This window comes from Lissotriton helveticus, chromosome 10, assembly GCF_964261635.1.
Source record: "Lissotriton helveticus chromosome 10, aLisHel1.1, whole genome shotgun sequence".
In the NCBI taxonomy this organism is placed as follows: domain Eukaryota; kingdom Metazoa; phylum Chordata; class Amphibia; order Caudata; family Salamandridae; genus Lissotriton; species Lissotriton helveticus.
This window is the reverse complement of record NC_136071.1, coordinates 62,385,791-62,408,745: the sequence shown is the minus strand read 5'-3', so window position 1 is coordinate 62,408,745 and position 22,955 is coordinate 62,385,791. Positions and strand designations below refer to the sequence as shown.

Below are 22,955 nucleotides of genomic sequence, written 5' to 3'. Positions count from 1 at the left end.
TTTAGAAACAGTATATATTTGCGCATTTTCAAAATTGGGAATACTCATACTAGAATGAGAATTATTGGTCATTTTTTTAAAAGATTTTTTGTTTACACAATGTCTTTCATTGGGAAGGGAGAAATGCATGAAAATTCAATTGGTAATAACAGTTGATTTACCAATCTGAATTACCCTAAGTCTCTCGATAAAAACGGTACCTCACTTGTGTGGGTCGGCCTTGTGCCTGCTACAGGACACGGCGCCAAATGCAACGTGGTCACACCTCAATTTTGCAGTTAAAAATTGACCCTTTTATGGCAAACAGCCTAGCTGTAGTTCTTGCACCCTAGCTCTGCCGGCACCTAGGGAAACCTAGCAAACCTATACATTTTTGAAAAGTAGACACCCTGGGGAATATAGGATGGGGTGACTCGACTGCCTACCACCAGGTTCTGTTACCCAGAATCCCTTGCAAAGCTAAGAAATTGACAAAAAACGCATTTTCCTCACATTTCTGTGGTGGAAAGTGCTGGAATCTGCGTGGATCAACAAATTTACACCCACCCAGCGTTCCCCCAGGTCTCCCCAAAAAAATGGTACCTCACTTGCCTGGGTCTGCCTAGTGGCTGCAACAGGAAACAGCGCAAAACGCAACGTGGTCGCACCTCAATTTCGCAGTGAAATCGTGCCCTTTTTTGGCAAAGAGCCTACCTTTTGTTTTTGAACCCCAGCTCTACCGGCACCTAAGGGAAACCTAGCAAACCTATACATTTTTTAAAGTAGACACCCAGGGGAATTCAGGATGGGGTGACTCGACTGCCTACCACCAGGTTCTGTTACCCAGAATCCCTTGCAAATCTTAGAAATTGACAAAAAAAATGCATTTTCCTCACATTTCTGTGGTGGAAAGTTCTGGAATCTGAGTGGATCAACAAATTTCCACCCACCCAGCGTTCCCCCGGGTCTCCTGAAAAAAATGGTACCTCACTTGCCTGGGTCTGCCTAGTGGCTGCAACAGGAAACAGCGCAAAACGCAACGTGGACGCACCTCAATTTCGCAGTGAAATCGTGCCCTTTTTTGGCAAAGAGCCTACCTTTTGTTTGTGACCCCTAGCTCTGCCGGCACCAAGGTAAACCTAGCAAACCTATACATTTTTTAAAACTAGACACCCAGGGGAATTCAGGATGGGGTGACTCGACTGCCTACCACCAGGTTCTGTTACCCAGAATCCCTTGCAAATCTAAAAAATTGACAACAAAACGCATTTCCCTCACATTTCTGTGGTGGAAAGTTCTGGAATCTGCGTGGATCAACAATTTTCCGCCCACCCAGCGTTCCCCCGGGTCTCCCCAAAAAAATGGTACCTCACTTGCCTGGGTCTGCTTAGTGGCTGCGACAGGAAACAGCGCAAAATGCAACGTGGTCGCACCTCAATTTCGCAGTGAAATCCTGCCCTTTTTTGGCAAAGAACCTACCTTTTGTTTTTTAACCCTAGCTCTGCCGGCACCTAGGGAAACTTAGGAGACCTATACATTTTTTAAAACTAGACACCAAGGGGAATTCAGGATGGGGTGACTCGACTGCCTACCACCAGGTTCTGTTACCCAGAATCCCTTGCAAAGCTAAGAAATTGACAAAAAATGCATTTTCCTCACATTTCTGTGGTGGAAAGTGCTGGAATCTGCGTGGATCAACAAATTTACACCCACCCAGCGTTCCCCCAGGTCTCCCCAAAAAAATGGTACCTCACTTGCCTGGGTCTGCCTAGTGGCTGCAACAGGAAACAGCGCAAAACGCAACGTGGTCGCACCTCAATTTCGCAGTGAAATCGTGCCCTTTTTTGGCAAAGAGCCTACCTTTTGTTTTTGAACCCCAGCTCTACCGGCACCTAAGGGAAACCTAGCAAACCTATACATTTTTTAAAGTAGACACCCAGGGGAATTCAGGATGGGGTGACTCGACTGCCTACCACCAGGTTCTGTTACCCAGAATCCCTTGCAAATCTTAGAAATTGACAAAAAAAATGCATTTTCCTCACATTTCTGTGGTGGAAAGTTCTGGAATCTGAGTGGATCAACAAATTTCCACCCACCCAGCGTTCCCCCGGGTCTCCTGAAAAAAATGGTACCTCACTTGCCTGGGTCTGCCTAGTGGCTGCAACAGGAAACAGCGCAAAACGCAACGTGGACGCACCTCAATTTCGCAGTGAAATCGTGCCCTTTTTTGGCAAAGAGCCTACCTTTTGTTTGTGACCCCTAGTTCTGCCGGCACCAAGGTAAACCTAGCAAACCTATACATTTTTTTAAACTAGACACCCAGGGGAATTCAGGATGGGGTGACTCGACTGCCTACCACCAGGTTCTGTTACCCAGAATCCCTTGCAAATCTAAAAAATTGACAACAAAACGCATTTCCCTCACATTTCTGTGGTGGAAAGTTCTGGAATCTGCGTGGATCAACAAATTTCCGCCCACCCAGCGTTCCCCCGGGTCTCCCCCAAAAAATGGTACCTCACTTGCCTGGGTCTGCTTAGTGGCTGCGACAGGAAACAGCGCAAAATGCAACGTGGTCGCACCTCAATTTCGCAGTGAAATCCTGCCCTTTTTTGGCAAAGAACCTACCTTTTGTTTTTTAACCCTAGCTCTGCCGGCACCTAGGGAAACTTAGGAGACCTATACATTTTTTAAAACTAGACACCAAGGGGAATTCAGGATGGGGTGACTCGACTGCCTACCACCAGGTTCTGTTACCCAGAATCCCTTGCAAAGCTTAGAAATTGACAAAAAACGCATTTTCCTCACATTTCTGTGGTGGAAAGTTCTGGAATCTGCGTGGATCAACAAATTTCTACACACCCAGCGTTCCCCCGGGTTTCCCCAAAAAAATGGTACCTCACTTGCCTGGGTCTGCCTAGTGCCTGTGACAGGAAACAGCGCAAAACGCAACGTGGTCGCAACTCAATTTCGCAGTGAAATCGTGCCCTTTTTTGGCAAAGAGCCTACCTTTTGTTTTTGAACCCTAGCTCTGCCGGCACCTAGGGAAACCTAGCAAACCTATACATTTTTAAAAACTAGACACCCAGGGGAATTTAGGATGGGGTGACTCGACTGTCTACCAACAGGTTCTGTTACCAAGAATCCCTTGCAAACCTAAAAAATTGTGGAAAAAAATGCATTTTCCTCTCGTTTCTGTGGTGGAAAGTTCCGGAATCTGTGTGGATCAACAAATTCCCACCCACCCAGCGTTCCCCCAGGTCTCCCGAAAAAATGGTACCTCACTTGCCTGGGTCTGCCTAGTGCCTGCGACAGGAAATAGCGCAAAACGCAACGTGGTTGCACCGCAATTTCGCAGTGAAAATGTGCCCTTTTTTGGCAAAGAGCCTACCTTTCGTTTTTTAACCCTAGCTCTGCCGGCACCTATGGAATCCTAGCAAACCTATACATTTTTTTTTTTTTGGGATTATAAACTTTTATTGTCATTCGTGCTCACATACAGAGCAGTGTGCCTACAACCATATCAGGCCGGCAGCGATACACAGTTATTGATGTGGTGGCAGAATCGTCAGTAATGAACACAGTATAACTATTCAGATGCACCCACCATAATAGTAATAAATCATTAGTCAATTCACGACATGGCTCATAGCAAGCTGACATGCAATTAGGTGGTAATCATTCGAAACAAAGTTTGTGGAATAGTATAAGTACAATCGGGGTCAATACAGCATTTGAGAGAGTATCACAGTAGTAATCTGGCACAGGGTGCATTAGCGCCTCCTAGCATTAGTGGTATCGCAATTATGGTATATAGCAGCTTAGCTGAGAATCAGAGCAATTCAGCACCACAGTTCACAATATCAATCCAGCACGGTCCCGCAGATCAGCCATTTCTACATAGTCGTACAGTTCCGCAGAAAAACTGGCCGGGCAGTAACTTTTACATCCAATAGGTCAACGTCAGTAGGGTCAGCCGGCATCCCACCCTTTCCGCCCCGTTCCCATATATAGCACATGTGCCTATTCCGAGTCTGCTGCTGGGGACACGTTGTCTACCTCAACAACATCAGCATCCTCCATCCCTTGCGTTGCAGTTAATAGAAGGTATGCCTGTAGAGGACCCCAGATGTCAGCCTGCCTAGAGGTCAGAGGTTGCAGTTCTGAGAATATTCGATATTGCTCCTGACAGTATAACATATCTTGTAACCAGTCTTTGAATTTAGGGGCACGACCCCTCCCCCACCTGCAAGCCAGTCGTCTCCTTGCCAATAACAGTGCCACATTAGTGTATTTCCGAACAGTACTCGCTATCTGTGCGCTGTAACCCAGCAGGAACAACAGCGGATCCAATTCCAATGTGACCCCTATCATAAGGGAGATGCCCTCACAAACCTGCGTCCAATACTCCTGCACCTGCGGGCAGTCCCATGCCAAATGGAGGAAGTCTGCCCCTCCCTGTCCGCATCTCTCGCATCTATCCGAGTCAGCCAAGTTGAACCTAACTTTCCTAACCGGTGTGTAATACAACCTATGGAGGAACTTGTAATGTATCATTTTAAAGCGACAGCTAAACATCACAGCACGCGATAGGTCACAACAATACTCCCACTGGTCTTCTGTGATCTCCCTGCCAAGGTCCCGTGACCAGTGTGCTCTAGCCGCACTCTCCACAACCGGTAATTCTCTCCGGAGGCATTTATATATATTGGACACTAGATGTGCACCATCCGTGCTATTCAGCACAACCGTAAGCGGGGCAACACTGGGGGGTTCCCGAGGGTATTCAGGTAGTAAGGCCTTCAAGCCTTCTCGCAGCCATATAAAATAGAACAGTTCTAAGGGATTAGGCGTATATTCCCCAAAGAAACTTTCTCGAGAACGAAATATCCCATCGTGGAACAGATCGCCCCATGTCTGAAGTCGCAACCGGCGACACATGTGCCGGAAACCCAATTCTTGGAAGAGCGCCATTTGCGGGTGATATGACAGTGGTAGTCGAGCCGTATACAGTAACGAGGCTTGCAACCGCCTCCCTATTCTACGCCATGCTTCCATTGTACAAGTCACCGTATTAGTCTGCATATCCAACACCGATATGGGGGCATGAATTACACCATCCAATGGCAATGGGTGGGCACCTGTGGCATGAAAGCAATAGGTTTCATCCAATAATACAGGTAGTGCGCCTGTGCACTCAAATAGTAAACTTCAAAATCAGGGATGTCAAAACCTCCCACATTATAAGGTTGTGTCATGATCGCCCATCGAAGACGTGCCTGCTTGCCCCCCCATACCAGACGTATAAGTTCAGAGCGCAAGGTTTTGAAAAAGAAGGCACCCGGGTGATAAGGGATATTGAGGAATAGATATAGGAAACGCGGCAAGACCACCATTTTGATGAGGGAGACTCTAGCCGCCATGGACAAGGGTAGTTTGATCCATCGGGTTACCGAGTCTGCCAGTGTGGTTATAGCTGTGCCATAGTTCAGTCGCAATGTCTCCCCCTTTTCTCTCGAGATTTGTATCCCCAAGTAGCGCAAATCCGAAGAGCACCACTCCAGAGGATAATCGAGCGGGAACTCCGACACAGCAGGCGTTAGTGGGAAGAACTGGGACTTACTCCAGTTATAGAGACGCCAGACAGGCCACCAAAGGAGACAAACTCCCGCAATAATGTGTTCAAGGTAGTCTGGGGCTCTTTGACGTAAAGCGTGACATCGTCAGCATATAATGAAATAGAGAGTTGACGCTGAAAGCAATTAAAGGCGCTGACTTTGTGTAGCTGTCGAATGCGACAGGCAAGCGGCTCTATCGCTATGGCGAAGAGTAAGGGGGAGAGAGGACACCCCTGGCGGGTACCCCTCGTTATTGCATAGGTATCGGTCAGGCGTTCGTTCGCGAGCACTCTCGCCTTCGGAGCCGTATATAGCAAATGCGCCCAATCCACAAAGATCGAGGGAAAACCCATCTTTTGCAAGACCGTAAATAAATACCCCCATTCCACAGAGTCAAAGGCTTTCGATGCGTCTAGAAAGACAGCAGCGAGTGGTATCTCAGGGCTCACAGTTTGGATTAGGGAGAAAACAGTACGGAGGTTGTGTGAGGTAGATCTCGCGGGGACAAATCCTGATTGATCAGGCAATATGAGTGTGGTCATGAGCAACAAGAGTCTAGTGGCTAGCACCGTGGCAAGGATTTTGGCATCACAATTCAAAAGCGATAAAGGACGATACGAGTCACATTGCTTGGCATCCTTAGCCGGTTTAAGTAAAGATGTGATTACAACCTCTCTCATGGACCTCGGCAGCACACCCACCTCCAAGGCATCTTCAAACACCTCACGCAACACTGGTGCCATGATATCCACATAACATTTATAAAATTCTGCGGGAAGCCCATCGTGACCAGGCGCCTTCCCGTTGCTCAGGGACATTATGGCGTCTCGCACCTCATCTAATTCAAGTGGCGCTCCTAGAAACTGTCTATGGGCGTCGCTTATCCAGCATAGTGTGATATCCCCCAGAAAGCCGTCCAGGTCAAAGTCCCCAGCCGCCCGTGACGTATAGAGTTGTTCGTAGTGTGTTTGGAGAGTATTCAGTATACCGGCTGAGTCTTTGCAGACCCCCCCGTCAGCTGTAGTTAACTCTAAGATAGTGTTAGAGCCTCGCGCCATACGAACCGCCATCGACAGTGCCCTACCCGGTCTCCCGCCCTCATTGTAGGCGCGGTCTTTCCAGTGTTTACCCTTGAAATGTACCTCTCTGTGCGCCTCTGCCTCGTATTCCGATAGTTTAGCCCTGAATTCCTGCTGTACTGTCCCTACGTCTCCCTGTACCATGCTTCTCTCCAGTGCCCGCAAGTCTTCTTCCAACCTGTGGAGTGTGCGCTGTATGTCCCTCAGCACCCCAGAGCTCTTAGCAATGCACCACCCCCTCACTGTAACTTTGAAGGCCTCCCAAACTGTTTCCACACTATCCACAGTGTCCTTGTTACGGGGAAAAAAACTCTGCAAACCTATACATTTTTGAAAAACTAGACACCCAGGGGAATTCAGGATGGGGTGACTCGACTGCCTACCACCAGGTTCTGTTACCCAGAATCCCTTGCCAAGCTAAGAAATTGACAAACAAAATGCATTTTCCTGACATTTCTGTGGTGGAAAGTTCTGGAATCTGCGTGGATCAACAAATTTCCACCTACCCAGCGTTCCCCCAGGTCTCCCGAAAAAAAATGGTACTTCACTTGCGTGGGTAGGCATAGTGGCTGCAACAGGAAAGGTCCAAATCGTACGGTGGAGAATTTAAAATAACCGATAGCAAAACTACCTTGTTTTTTGGGGGGGGCACCTGAGTTTTTGGCCCGGGGCTTGGCGGCCATCTTTGGAAACTACCAAACCCAAACAGTTCTGAAAACTAGACACCCGGGGGAGTCCAGGGAGGTATGGCATGCATGAGTCCCCCAATGTCTTCCTACCCAGAATTCCTTGCAAACCTTAAAAGTAGGTAAAGAAATCACTTTTCCAAACTTTTTTGCGTGGGATTTCTGTGCCGGCAAAAATGTCCTACCACCCAGCGTTCCCCTTGTTCTCCCGAGTAAAATGATACCTCACTTCTGTGGGCGCCCCAAAGCAGAACAGGCTAAAAATGAATTTTTAAAAATTGTAGTATTTAGGATTGACAAATTAAGCACCTCACCTTAGTCACAGGCCTTTGGCCCACCCACACAAGTGAGGTATCATTTTACTCAGGAGATCAAGGGGAACGCTGGGTGGTAGGACGTTTGTACTGGCACGGAGATCCCACGCAAAAATTTATGGAAAAGTGTTTTTTAACCTAAATTTAAGGTTTGCAGGGATTTCTGGTAGGGAAACATTGTGGGAACCCACGCATGCCATACCTCCCTGGACTCCCCCGGGTGTCTAGTTTTCAGAACTGTTTAGATTTGGTAGTTTCCAAAGCTGCCCGCCAAGCCTCGGGCCAAAAGCTCAGGTGACCCCCCCAAAAAATAAGATAGTTTTGCTAAAGGTAATTTTTAAGTCTCCACCGTACGAATTGGTCCTTTTCCTGTTGCAGCCACTATGCCTACCCACGCAAGTGAGGTACCATTTTTATCGGGAGACCAGGGGGAACGTTGGGTGGGAGGAAATTTGTGTGAGCCCAGTGGTGCCACGCATTTCCACACAAAAATGTGTGAAAAAACGATTTTTTACAGCAAAAAAGGAAGTTTGCAAGGGATTCTGGGTAAGAGAACGTTGGGGGATCCATGCAAGCCATAGCTCCTTGAAAGCCCCCGGGTGTCTACTTTGTAGAAATGTGTGGGTTTGGTAGGTTCCCTAGATGGCCGTCTAGCACGGGGCCAAAAACCCAGATGTCCCCACTAGCAAAAGCTGGAGGTTTTGACATAGGCGACTTCAACATTGACTCTGTCAAACCCACCAGCTTTTGAAAGTGTGGTCATCTGGGTTTTTGGCCCCGTGCTAGATGGACATCTAGGGAAACCTACAAAACCCACACATTTCTACAAAGTAGACACCCGGGGGCTTTCAAGGACCTATGGCTTGCGTGGATCCCCCAACGCTCTCTTACCCAGAATCCCTTGCAAACCTCATTTTTTGCTGAAAAAAAACGTTTTTATCACACCTTTATGTGGCACCACTGGGCTCACACAAATTTCCTCCCGCCCAGTGTCCCCCCAGGTCCCCCGATAAAAATGGTACCTCACTTGCATGGGTGGCTCAAGGACCCGCGACAGGCAAGGGCCCCAAACCTAAGGAGGCGACATCAAAATAACCTATCACTAACCAACCTGGTTTTGCAAGGGGGTTCCCATGAGTTTTTGGCCCGGGGCTCGGCGGCCATGTAGGGAAACCTACCTAACCCACACATTTCTGGAAACTAGACACCCGGGGGAGTCCAGCGAGGTATGGCATGCATGGGTCCCCCAAGGTTTGCCTACCCAGATATCCCTGCAAACCTTAAAATTAGGTTAAAAAAACACTTTTTCATACATTTTTGCGTGGGATCTCTGTGCCAGCACAAATGTCCTACAGCCCAGTGTTCCCCTTGTTCTCCCGAGTAAAATGATACCTCACTTGTGTGGGTGCCCCAAAGCAGAACAGGCTAAAAATGATTTTTTTTAAATTGTAGTGTTTGGGATTCACAAATTAAGCACCTCACCTTAGTCACAGGCCTTTGGCGCACCCACACAAATGAGGTATCATTTTATTCGGGAGAACAAGGGGATCGCGGGGTGGTAGGTCATTTGTGCCAGCACGGAGATCCCACGCAAAAAAGTTTGGAAAAGTGATTTTTTTACCTAAATTTAAGGTTTGCAAGGAATTCTGGGTAGGAAAACATTGGGTACCCACGCATGCCATACCTCCCTGGACTTCCCCGGGTGTCTAGTTTTCAGAACTGTTTGGGTTTGGTAGTTTCACAAGTTTGCCGCCAAGCCCCGGGCCAAAAACTCAGGTGCCCCCCCAAAAAAGAAGGTAGTTTTGCTATAGGTTATTTTAAATTCTCCACCGTACGATTTGGGCCTTTTCCTGTTGCAGCCACTATGCCTACCCACGCAAGTGAGGTACCATTTTTTCCGGGAGACCTGGGGAAACGCGGGGTGGGTGGAAATTTGTTGATCCACGCAGATTCCAGAACTTTCCACCACAGAAATGTGAGGAAAATGCGTTTTTTTGTCAATTTTTAAGGTTTGCAAGGGATTCTGGGTAACAGAACCTGGTGGGAGGCAGTCGTGTCACCCCATCCTGAATTTCCCTGGGTGTCTAGTTTTCAAAAATGTACAGGTTTGCTTGGTTTCCCTATGTGGCAGCTGCGCTAGGGCCTGATAGGCATATTGCTAAAAACAAATTCGTGCCTAGTCGGCTTTCAGCTGCCCTGGGGGGAAGATTTCGGGGCTGGTGTTGCCCCGATATGCCCCCATGGGGGGCAGAAACATTGTGGCTATATTTTTTAGGGGGAGGGGGCATTGGTATGCCCATTCTGGGCAGCCCCCACCCCCACACATAAAAAAGCCAGCGTAATCGTTGGCGTCAAGTGGGCTTTTTGCCCCCCCCCGGGAGGCAGATTCGGGGCTACTGCCCATCCTCCCTCCAGGGGGGGTAGAAAGGCTGTCATTGTTGCAGGTGGGGGGTGGGGGCATTGGCATGCCCATTTTGGACAGCCTCCAACCTAAGACAAATGTGCCCAAAAATCCTGTGTGTCTGGTGGGTTTTTTGCCCCCCCCAGGGGGCGGCAAATTGGGGCTACTGCCCCATCTGTCCCCGGGAGGGGCAGGAAGGCTGTAATTTTAGCGGGGGAGGGAGGGGCATGGGCATGCCAGTTTTGGGCAGCCCCACCCTATTTCAAATTTCCCCCCCAAAAAAAATCCTTGGCGTCTAGTGGGCTTTTTGCCCCCCCCGGCAGGGCAGATTGGGGGCTACTGCCCCCAACTGCCCCCCAGGGCGGTCAGAAAGTCCACTAGACGCCAGGGAGTTTTTGGGGCAAATTTTGATTAAGACGGGCATGCCAATGGCCCCACCCTAATAAAAATTTGCCTAAAAAAATCCCTGCTGTCTAGTGGGCTTTTTGCCCCCCCAGGGGGGGCAGATTGGAGGCTACTGCCCCATCAGCCCCCAGGGGGGGAGGAAGGCTGTTATTTTTGTGGGGGAGGGGGTGGGGGCATAGGCATGCCCGTTTTGGGCAGCCCATCCAAATTCAAATTTGCCCGCAAAAAAATCCCTGGCGTCTAGTGGGCTTTCTGCCCCCCCCCGGGGGGGCAAATTGGGGGCTACTGCCCCATCTGTCCCCCAGGGGGGGGGGCAAAAAGTCTGTAATGGTGGTGGGGGTGGGGGCATTGGCGTGCCCGTTACGGGCAGCCCCCACCCTAAAAAACAAGAGCACACAAAAAAATCCCTGGTGCATAGTGGGCTTTCTGCCCCCCCGGGGGGTCAAAATGGGGGCTACTGCTCCCATTTGCCCCCCAGGGGGGCAGAAAGGCTGTAATGGTGCCAGGGGGGTGGGCCCATTTCGGGCAGCCCCCACCCTAAAAAAAGTGCCACCAAAACTATTCCCTGGTGTATAGTGGGCTTTCTGCCCCCCCAGGGGGGGCAGATTGGGGGCTATTGCCCCATCTGCCCCCCAGGGTGGGCAAAGAGACTACATACTATAAATGTATTTATGGGGGGAGTGAAGGCCCTTGCCCAAGGGGCCGCTCCCCCCTCCCTGGTGTCTAGTGGGTAGATCCCTGCTTGGGGATCGCCCTCCTGGGGCGATCCTCAAGCAGGGATCCACTCGGGATTCTCCCCTTTCCAGTGATACCTCTCCCGTCTTTCAACGTGCTCAGGGGGCTGAGATAGCCTACTGAGCATGTAGAAAGTGAAACTGAAATGAGCCTAAAGGCTCATTTTAGTTTCGGTTTGTGTTCAATGACGACAGCGCGACGTGCGCGCTGATCGTCATTGAACTGAAACCAGGGAGGGGGCCTCGGGAGTTGAGGAAGCTCTTCCCCAGCTCCCAAGGTCAGAGGGGTGAAAAGGAAATCCCTCTGCTGTCTGCAGCAGAGGGATTTCGTGCCCCTGGCCTCATGACGGAATGGTTCCGTCATCAGCATGGAAGGGGTTAAGGAATGGCAACATTACCTCCTTGGAAGTATATACCCAACTATGGTGTTCACTGATAACCTCAATCTACAATTTTTAAGATATGCTAGGGCTTTAACACCATGGCAATTCTGGTGGTCACTCTTCTTTGCTGAATTCAAATTCATTGTGACTTTCTGATCAGGGTCAACGAGATGAAGAGTGTAACATCTAGAAATCACTGGACCTTTCATACATTATATAATCCTCTCATTTGATAGGAGTCTACACCAATGTAGTACAAACCTTCATAGATGACATCAAAAATGTCCACTCTTTAGTAGATCTTGAAGCAAGGGTTGCTTCAGAGGAGGATCAAAGCATTTAAGAAGGATGACCTATTTAAGTGTCCAAGCTATATGCGCCTACTCCCCCTTTATGCTCTCGGGCTCAAGATTGGTGTCACCAGACTCCCATGTTAGGGCATCCAGGAAGGACATAGACTCGGAAAATAGTATTAAGACAATTTTGGTGGTCCGCAAAGACCTACAATGTGATTGAATATGTAACTAATTGACTTCCTTGAACTATTACTTCAGACAGAGGGTCCAGCTTACTTCCCGCTTTTGTAAACCTTGGTGTTGTCATTTAGGAATTAAATTGTGTCTTTTCCCAGCTTTCACCCTCAAAGTGACAGTCAAACAGAGAGTTCTGACCAATTTATCAAACATTATTTCCAGTGTTTCGCCCAAGACGCCCCCAAGTCTTGGAAAGCCATACTTTTGCTTGTGGAATTTGTTTACGATGTGGTACAATCTTGTGTGATGTAAAACAAATAGTGTCATTTGAATTCAAAACTGTATGATGTTCAATATTCTTTAGCATTTGTCAATATTGTTATTGAGAAATGAGAGTTTTATGTATTGCTGGTATTGATAACTGTTCATGACAATAGTTCAATGGATCATGGTATTAGCAGTGCCATAGGTATGTTCCGGTGACACTAGTGTTTTAGAAAGAGTCCAGTTATAGTAGTGTTGAAGTCTTAGGGTGTAACTCTTTTCTTGCAGGTCTCCTTCTCAGCAGTCCGATTCCTAATTTCCCTTCCCTTTGCCCAGCTTCACTTACACTATGGAAATTCCAACCGGAGTCGGAGCTACTGGAAGGTGAGTTTTGGAAAGTACTGTTTCCGAGGATCTCTCGACCTGACACTGGTAACATGTAGTAACACATACTAAGAACTTACAAGTAAATTAAATGTGCAAAGTATGGGTAGACTAACTTTACCATGCTTTAGGGAGAGAGCAAACACATTTTAGCACTGGTTAGTAGTGGTATAGTTCACAGAGTCCTGAAACCAACAAAAGAAATCCAGAAAACAGGAGGTGTGAAAGCAAAATGTTTGGGGGGTGATCCTGCATAGAATGCCAGATCCAAGAAAGTGATACAGTCATTGGTCCGGAAAAATATTGGTAAGTAACATATTTGATGTATGTGCAGCAGCACCATTCCATACAGTAACAGAAGAAGAATGGGTTTTACATGTACACACTTTATATGGTGTTTCCTCATTACATGTACAAAAAATAGGCCTATATAATAAATAAAGATGTAATCACTTTATTCTCAAATAAAAGAAACACTATTAGCTTTTAAGTTGAGCAGAGGTGCTGGACCTGATAATGTTCCAGTAACCTCTATTAAGACTAATATTGATTAGCAAGGAGTAAACCTTAAGCTTTTATTTCAGTGGACATCAGAAACGGGTAATATCCCTGAAACCTGGAGGGGTTCTCTAATAAAACCATTAAGGTGATGGAGATCCCTTGCAAATAATACGCTAATCAGCCTTTTAGATATTTATGTGAAGATATTTTCTGAAACCCTGCTCTCCATCCTTGAGGATTGGGTTATGGGAAGTAATCTTTTGCCCCAAGAACAGAGAGGTGTTCCCCTATTGATCATTGGTCTACCTTGTGTGTAATTATAAAGACTCCATTGAAATAAATCAGAAATAGAGGGAGTGAACAGGGTAAACTGTTATCCTGGAAAATACAGATGGGTTTACTAAATTTGTTTCAAGCTCTTCATACATTGAATTGGACCCGAGTTGAAAGGTACCCTTCTGGGCGTCTCACTGAAAAGACTTATAAAGGCAAAGGACTGTGCCAACGGCATGTTTTAACACTCATTCTTTTCAAACTATATGTGTACTTTAAATCCCTCAAATTCCTTCTCACCAAAAATGGGAAGAACCCACATACGAATGAATGAATGAATGAATGAATGAAATTATTTATAGAGCGCACGATGGCCAAACGGCTTCCTGGCTCTGAGAGGACTAGGGAACAGAACAAGCAAGGCTAGGAAGAATATTAGCAGGGGTAGGCCAAGGCGAACAAGAATGTTTTAAGTGCTTTACGGAAGTGTGAAAAGATGGGAATAGAACGCATAGAAAGAGGGAGGGAATTCCAAAACCGGGGTGCAAGAACAGAAAATCTGGAGCCACCAGTGCGAGTTTTGCGGAAGCGGGGGACATACTTTTCTTTATGTATGCTGATGACCTTTTTATATTAGACTACACAGTCTAAAGGGTCTCCAAAAGAAGAGGATTGTATGACAGACCATTTAAAGGTAAAAATGAAAAAGGTAAGGTTAGTTTTTAGGAATAGAGAGTCTTATTAGAGCTGTTTTTTCAAATAACATGAGAGTAGAGGAAGTTAAAATTCATGCAAAAACTCTCATTAGATTGCAGTGTAAATAAATTATGCCAGATTTGCTGGTTTGAAGGACAAAGTAGCAAACAAAAATGAACACAGGTTATTTTGAAGCACACAAAGACCATCAAGAGTACTTTTTGTCTCCAGGGTCTTTTGGGAGTTTGGCCCATTTGCACATAAAAAGAAGGTGTTTTAATACTGTCCATGTGAAATGATATGGGGAATCGTGATGTGAGTCCATCCCTTTTTGATTTGCCAGACCCATTTCTTCAAAAGAATCAAAAGGGGGGGAGATAGAGTACTGATCCGTTCAGTCTCCTTAGGATACTCAAAAATCATGGGGGAAGGATCACTTGTCCTGCATAACCAGGGTATGCAGGTCGGTACGTTGTGTCTCACAAATTAAAAGACCCTCATGCACGTGTATTCTGGGTATTTGTAGCGGTATATGTTGTCTCCCCGCTTTAGTACACGTGTGTGCATAATCCTTGGGTCAGTTTTTATGCACCCTCCACCTGGAGGATTTACCATTGGTTATAACAGTAGTGACCAGGAATAGTGAAGTGATAGGGGAATTTAAAACTTAAAATACCCATACAGCCAGGTATTCAATTTTATTAGATCTGGATTCGGGTAGTTCAATACAGCGATAAGTGTGCCGCTCTGGAATGGTTAGGAATTCAAGCGCACTGCAAGTGTGGATCTTAAAAAGTGGTCGACATGTTTCAGCCTTGTCGCCTATATAGGTCAGTTGGCTTTCTTCAGGACCAGTGCAGAGTGAAAGGGTGAGGTGAGAATAAATAATGAAAAAATAATGAAAAAAACAGTTTTAGGTAGTCCTCGGTATCATTGTACCTATTGGGAGGAATTTTACATACTAAACTCGAAGTATGCTCGTAGCACAGAACAGTGCACCTTAATCACCACCATCATCGCGTCTAATCACCTAACCACGCTCTAAGCCAGAGAGTTGGTCAGTGTCCACACGCGAGGTTCTGTTTTCAGATTAAATGGGACATCAAGTCTTATGCTTGGGGTGCACCTCCTCACGAGCACCGCCTTAGAGCCAGATATAAGTTGTGGCCCGATTAACATAGTTCACATTACTTTACTTTATGAGATCGTATGATACTTTCTCTGCATGCCATCATCACCCACAGGCATGAGAATGAATGAGTTGACACCTTTCAAGAGTATGAGCCTGTGCCATAATATTGCTTTTTTAACTTGTTGACTATTTGTACATACTGTTGTGTCTTTTGTCCCTCTCTCTACCCTTGTATGTTTTGTATGTAAAATTCCTCCCAATAGGTACAATGATACCGAGGACTACCTAAAACAGGTTTTTTCATTATTTTTTCATTATTTATTCTCACCTCACCCTTTCACTCTGCACTGGTCCTGAAGAAAGCCAACTGACCTATATAGGCGACAAGGCTGAAACATGTCGACCACTTTTTAAGATCCACACTTGCAGTGCGCTTGAATTCCTAACCATTCCAGAGCGGCACACTTATCGCTGTATTGAACTACCCGAATCCAGATCTAATACAATTGAATACCTGGCTGTACGGGTATTTTAAGTTTTAAATTCCCCTATCACTTCACTATTCCTGGTCACTACTGTTATAACCAAGGGTAAATCCTCCAGGTGGAGGGTGCATAAAAACTGACCCAAGGATTATGCACACACGTGTACTAAAGCGGGGAGACAACATATACCGCTACAAATACCCAGAATACACGTGCATGAAGGTCTTTTAATTTGTGAGACACAACGTACCGACCTGCATACCCTGGTTATGCAGGACAAGTGATCCTTCCCCATGATTTTTGAGTATCCTAAGGAGACTGAACGGATCAGTACTCTATCTCCCCCCTTTTGATTCTTTTGTATTACAGCAGCGTGCAGCTGTGGGAGAATTTCAAAAGAAATTCACAAGTGAGTTAACTCACCAGACCAAGATTGCCGTGTGAATTCACCATGGCAAAAAATGTCGGACTCAGTTATACAACTGAGGAGATTGACGCAATACTGGCCAGGCCACCTCTGCTCCTAGAGGGTGACCTCACTCAGACTCTGTCTGCAACAACAGATTGGGATGAACTTACCGAAGCAAAAATAGAGCAAGTCAGAACAGCTGTACACGGCATCATAATGACGGAATATCTCAGAGTAAACGCTGCACCAAGAGGACTGTGGGTCACAAATGCCCCACAAATTTTCCTGAAAGATTTGGCATTCAGGAAGGACTGGTCAGCAATCAGTTGGAAGTGCACTAGAGATTACCTAGTCCTAATCATTAAAACTGCAACCAGACTCACGGACGAATTAACCATCAGAATTGACATCCTAGAGACGAAACTAAACAATACTGTAAATATCACCATTTACAAAACCAGGTTAGATGAAATCAACAAAGAGATGAAGGAGAACCAAGAGTACCTAACCCAAACCAAATTACAGAAATTGGCTAAAGAGTTAAAAAGGTTTTCCCTGGAACGCATACACCCTTACAGTAGTAAGGACTTTAAATCTAATGACAATGCGTCAAACTACGACTCAAATAGCGTCTCATCTAACAAGAGTTCTGATCAGAGTGGAGATGAGTTCTCCAATCGAGGGAGAGGGAAGTTCCAGAACAGGAGAGGCAACCGAAGAGGCCGCAACTCCTGGCGCCCCCCATTTTTTCAATCAAACACACAGGGGATGCAGTTCCAACCCTTCAACCCACACTTCCAAGGCTGGCCTAATCCTTACTACCAGATGCCCCCACAGATGACCCACCAGATGCAACAACAAGCAGGCCAAAATTTCCAACAAGGGATTCCTTTTTTAGGGAATGGCCAATCGAGACAACGAACGGGGAAAAGAGGAGTAACCTGGTCGGACCAAAGCAGACAGGTCCAGACAAGAAGCATAACCAGAGCCAAAACAGGACCGGGGCCAACAACCTCATCGTGAATCTCTCCAATAAAACTCTGACGGATGAACAAGAAAAAGTTCTCAATAAAGGTTTAGGTTATGTACCGACTCCAAAATTGGACATTTTTAAAACCAAGTGTGAGCTTGCAGAATTTTGCCGCACACTGAAACTAAAGGCATTTTTCAAAAACCAGCCGGCACTCACTGCAGAGGGCGATACATCATTGAGGAAAAAGTCCACCTTTTGCCCCTTAAATTCGCAGGTCCCAATTGAAATTGCCACGTTTGAGCAGGCCATAATGAAAGAAGTCGATGCACTAAACCAACAGCCACACAAGAAGTTTTTCAACATAACAAAAGTGGAACAACAAGCACTAACAGACTTGAAGAATGATGGGGAAATTGTCATCAAACCGGCCGACAAAGGCGGAGGAATTGTCATACTAACATCCACCGGTTATGACAAACAATGCATGGACCTTCTAACAGACACCAGGTTTTATCAAGTCCTCTCTGTAGACCCCACAGCACGGCTACAAAGAACCATCTCAATGATGATCGAAGAAGCAGAGACTAACAGATGGGTGTCCAAAAAAGAGGCAGAATACTTGGAAATGAAGTCCCCCAGAATTCCATACTTCTACTCACTTCCCAAAACTCACAAAGAGAGAATACCACCTCCAGGGAGACCTATAGTCTCGGGGATAGATTCGGTCCTGGAACCGCTCTCCCAATTTGCTGACCAATATCTAAGACCTCTATTCCAACAGACACCCACCTACTTGAAAGACACTCGCGATCTCCTGAATAAGTTACAACATTTTGAATATTCACATGAAACCATGCTACTAGTGGGCCTTGACGTCGAGAGTCTATATACAAGTCGGCCACAACAGAAGACTTTAAATACTCTCGAGACTATACTATTCAATACAAATTGGCACCATAACACACCGAGACATTTTGTTCTGGAGTGCTGCAGACTTGCCCTAACAGAAAATTATTTTCAATACAAAGATACGCTCTACCTCCAGTGCCACGGGACCTCGATGGGGAGTACATTTGCCCCAGCGTGGCAGGGCTCTACGTCAGTACTTTTGAGAGCAATCACATCCACAACGAAAATAATCCCTACCTCAGTCGTATCCTTTTTTGGAAAAGGTATATCAACGATATTCTGTTGATATGGGAAGGAGATGCTGCAAGCTTGCAGGACTTCCACATATGGATAAATTCATTGGATGACTGCCTCAAATTTACCTACACGGCTAATAACCAGAGCCTTGACTTCCTGGATATCAACCTGTTTGCTGAAAGCAACACCTTACAAACCCGAACTTTTTTCAAACCTACAGCCAAAAACAGCCTACTCTCCTTCAACAGTTTTCACCCGCGCCCACTTCGTGAAAACCTTCCATACAGCCAATTCCTCAGACTGAGGAGGAATTGTAGTAAAACCTCTGACTACAAGAAACAAGCCGATGAGCTGTGTGAAAAACTTAAGGTACGCGACTACCCACCATCTGTGATTAACAAATGCAAAAAGAGAGCGGGTAACCAACCTAGGGAATCCCTACTAGAAACAACACAAAAACAATCACAAGAAGACACCATCACTTGCGTCACCACTTACAGCCCTGTGACGAATCAGATTAAGAAAATCATTCAGAAAAATTGGAGGATTCTAACATCTAACACCCTAACCTCGCAATAACCTAGGTTTGCAAATAGAAGGAGCCGCAACCTGAAAGATCTTCTGGTCCACACAAGACCCCCTTCCTAAAAAATCCAGAGAAAGAACTGGTCTATGGGATAATCCACCAGTAACAGGACATTTCCCTTGAGGTACGTGCTCGGTCTGCAGTCTCACCAAGCCAACCAAATAAATACAACTACTACCCAACCTTATGTGGACCATAAGGAGACATACCAACTGCCAAACTAGTCATGTGATCTATATGATCACATGCCCGTGTCATATGCGTTACATCGGCATGACCTGTAGGAAAGCAAAGCAAAGACTCTGCGAGCACCGGAGCAATATACATTGCAAAAAAAGTACCACCAAAATGTCAACCCACTACCTGGAAGCAGGCCACACTGTAACTGATCTCCAATGGGTCATTTTGGAGACAATTGACATAAAAGACCGGAACGCAGCGAAAATTCTTTTTGAAAAAGAACAAAGCTGGATACATAGATTGAAAATGGACTCTATGGGCCTGAACGACAATATACCCTGGTTGAGCCTTAATAGATAATCAAATATCCCTACAATGAGTCCAGATCCACATTCCTCATAGCCATTTATGATTAATGACTGCTGATCCGTGAGCAAATACTATACTTCAAAAGAAACTTACGGTGAATTATGAGCACAACTAGAACCATGGCACCTCACTAATATACATTATTACTATAATCTTCCCAGCTGTCTAATTTGAGATGCTGTCTTAACCCTCACGATTCTTTTTAATCAATTTTGAGTTTAATAATTCATTCTTTTTAATCAATTTTGAGTTTAATAATTGCTACTTAAGAATCGCTCTTGAGAACACACAATTCAGCAGTGTATTTCAAATTTCGAAATACGCTTTTTGAATCGAATTGCGCACAATAAGGTCACAGTATCTCTACTGTTTCTAATGACAACCATATCTAACACGGGAAGCGAACTATAGCATTTCCGGGTGAGAAGTGGCAGCAATAGCACAAGCTACGCAGGAAGGAGTCACGCCACAGGTACCAGCAGTAATGCCGTTTGCCGTCTAAACAGTGAGTTATTTCTAGTATTATATTTAAGAGTCTCTCATTCTCGACAGATAGGCATTCCCTCCCTGCCCCTGACCCGAAGAGGTGCACAAACGCACTTTCTCAGGTAGATGCCCTCAATATAGATTTTAAAGTGCACGAGATAGTACGCGCTCGACGCTCTAACTAATAAAAACGCCTAGAGCCAGTAATCTTAATACTGCGGCACCCGAATTTTGCTAGGTGTCTTCACCCTTACTAAATTCGTAGTATAATTACTATCACCATCACTTAAGGACCCAAATATCGCGGCACCCGTCTCGCGGCATCCGACTCTCGCGAACTGTATACTAAACTCGAAGTATGCTCGTAGCACAGAACAGTGCACCTTAATCACCACCATCATCGCGTCTAATCACCTAACCACGCTCTAAGCCAGAGAGTTGGTCAGTGTCCTCACGCGAGGTTCTGTTTTCAGATTAAACGGGACATTAAGTCTTATGCTTGGGGTGCACCTCCTCACGAGCACCGCCTTAGAGCCAGATATAAGTTGTGGCCCGATTAACATAGTTCACATTACTTTACTTTATGAGATCGTATGATACTTTCTCTGCATGCCATCATCACCAACAGGCATGAGAATGAAGGAGTTGACACCTTTCAAGAGTATAAGCCTGTGCCATAGTATTGCTTTTTTAACTTGTTGAATATTTGTACATACTGTTGTGTCTTTTGTCCCTCTCTCTACCCTTGTATGTTTTGAATGTAAAATTCCTCCCATTAGGTACAATGATACCGAGGACTACCTAAAACAGGTTTTTTTCATTATTTTTTCATTATTTATTCTCACCTCACCCTTTCACTCTGCACTGGTCCTGAAGAAAGCCAACTGACCTATATAGGCGACAAGGCTGAAACATGTCGACCACTTTTTAAGATCCACACTTGCAGTGCGCTTGAATTCCTAACCATTCCAGAGCGGCACACTTATCGCTGTATTGAACTACCCGAATCCAGATCTAATAAAATTGAATACCTGGCTGTACGGGTATTTTAAGTTTTAAATTCCCCTATCACTTCACTATTCCTGGTCACTACTTTTATAACCATGGGTAAATCCTCCAGGTGGAGGGTGCATAAAAACTGACCCAAGGATTATGCACACACGTGTACTAAAGCGGGGAGACAACATATACTGCTACAAATACCCAGAATACACGTGCATGAGGGTTTTTTAATTGGTTATGCAGGACAAGTGATCCTTCCCCCATGATTTTTGAGACCCATTTCTTCATCATGAAATTTTAAAATATAAATTAGGATAGAACCCTCTAATTTGGGACTCATGTCTGGCTATAACAGTTAATGAAAAGGGAGGCTTTTGTATATGACCTTTAAAGATGAAGTGTACCATTGTCTATGTTTCAATTGATTGCCCTCAAATTTTTAACATGCATCTCAATTTATTGTCTTAAAATATGGGGTACATTTTATTAAATATGCGATTTCAAGATGTTACTGTTGGTTTGGAAGATGTATTATGATCTGTGGAGAATTTAGGGCCAGATGTATGACCATTCCATTTTTGCGGATGGCAAAGTGCAATTTTTGCGACTCGCAAATCAGAATATACTGATGTGTCTCAGACACATTTAGTAACTCCCAATGGGGTCGCAAGTGACCTGCCGCAGCAATTTTCATGAGGCAGGTCGCAATTTGCGGCCCATTGGGAATGGGAAATAATACAGGGATGATGGCCTGCTGGGGACAGCAGACCACTATGTCTGTGTTTGCTTTTTAAATAAAGCAACTTATTTTTTTCAAATGCAGCCCGTTTTCCTTAAAAGAAAATAGGATGTATTTAAAAGAAAGAAATGAAAAGTTTTCTTTTCATTTTTTAAGGGCAGGCAGAGGTCCGGGGGACCCCTGCCTTCTCTTAAAAAATATTTTTGCTGCCAAACACAAAGGGGAAGGGATCCCCTGGGGACCCCATCCTGTTTGCAACTGGCTTACCACCCACCCAAAGTAGGTGGTAACTGAAATTGTTTTGCAACCACATTTGCGGTTGGAAAACAATCATAAATCCCCCATGACTTGCTATTAGGAAGGGACACCCTTGGCATTACCTTTCCTAATAGGAACTCGCAAACCCTATTTTGGGAGTTGGTAATAGGTTACTGACTCTCAAAGTTGGGTTTGTAAATGCTACAACCCTCTTTCCTGGTCGCAAACGGACCATTTTTCTTTTGCAACCGCTAAAAACTGTTGTACACCTGGCCCCTAGATACATATAACCTGAATTGAACATTGGTATGCTAATGAATTTTGTAACTGGACAAGTGTCTGAAGCAGCATATATGTTACCTATCAATCTCACTAGTCACCTTTTTACTTGTTATTTCCCTCTTTTCTCCTATCCCATGCCTGTAGTGCCAGCAGACCGTCGAGTGGTAGATGCACTCTTTAATGTTGGACATAACATAACATTCAATGAAAGAAGAAAACACTCTACAAAAGGAGATATAGTTACCTTTCACAGCGTCTAGGAGGGGGAGGCTCAGCAAATGTAGTTGGAGGGTAAATAGTATCCTGGTGAACAGTAGCTAGAATCCCCAATATCACATCTCCCTCCTTAGAATACATGTCTGTGCTTCGTTTAGACATCCTGCAGTGAGGTTTTGAGTGTTCACCTCCAAAAGTGTCCGTCCACAAAAGTGCCAGCATCATCAGGTGTGCCAAAAGCATTCCAAGGTTCAGAACTTGGTGTGTATCAGGTGTTTACTGCATGGAGATGAAACTGGGGCTAGGAAAGAAAAACTGGAGTCATTGTGCAATGGTTAACTATTCCTAATCACATATTCATCAACAGCAAAAGCAGTTAAGGAGGTATGCACGATACAATGCTGTAAAAATGAGTACAAAGGGCATTTGTGACCATATTACCAATATCAACATTCAAGAACTGAGTTCAAATTGAGCCTGCTCTGTGATTTTTAGTACTGTTTAC

General features: G+C 45.4%; 1 protein-coding gene across 1 annotated transcript in view; it reads right to left on the bottom strand.

Annotated features, from left to right (window-relative positions):
- Positions 1–22,612, bottom strand: part of LOC144783903 (extracellular calcium-sensing receptor-like) — a 138,071-nt gene extending 115,459 nt beyond the window's left edge. The window contains exon 1 of the mRNA XM_078662643.1: positions 22,479–22,612. Coding sequence (XP_078518769.1) covers positions 22,479–22,612 — 134 coding nt within the window. The remainder of the gene's footprint in view (positions 1–22,478) is intronic.
- Positions 22,613–22,955: the final 343 nt, after the last annotated feature.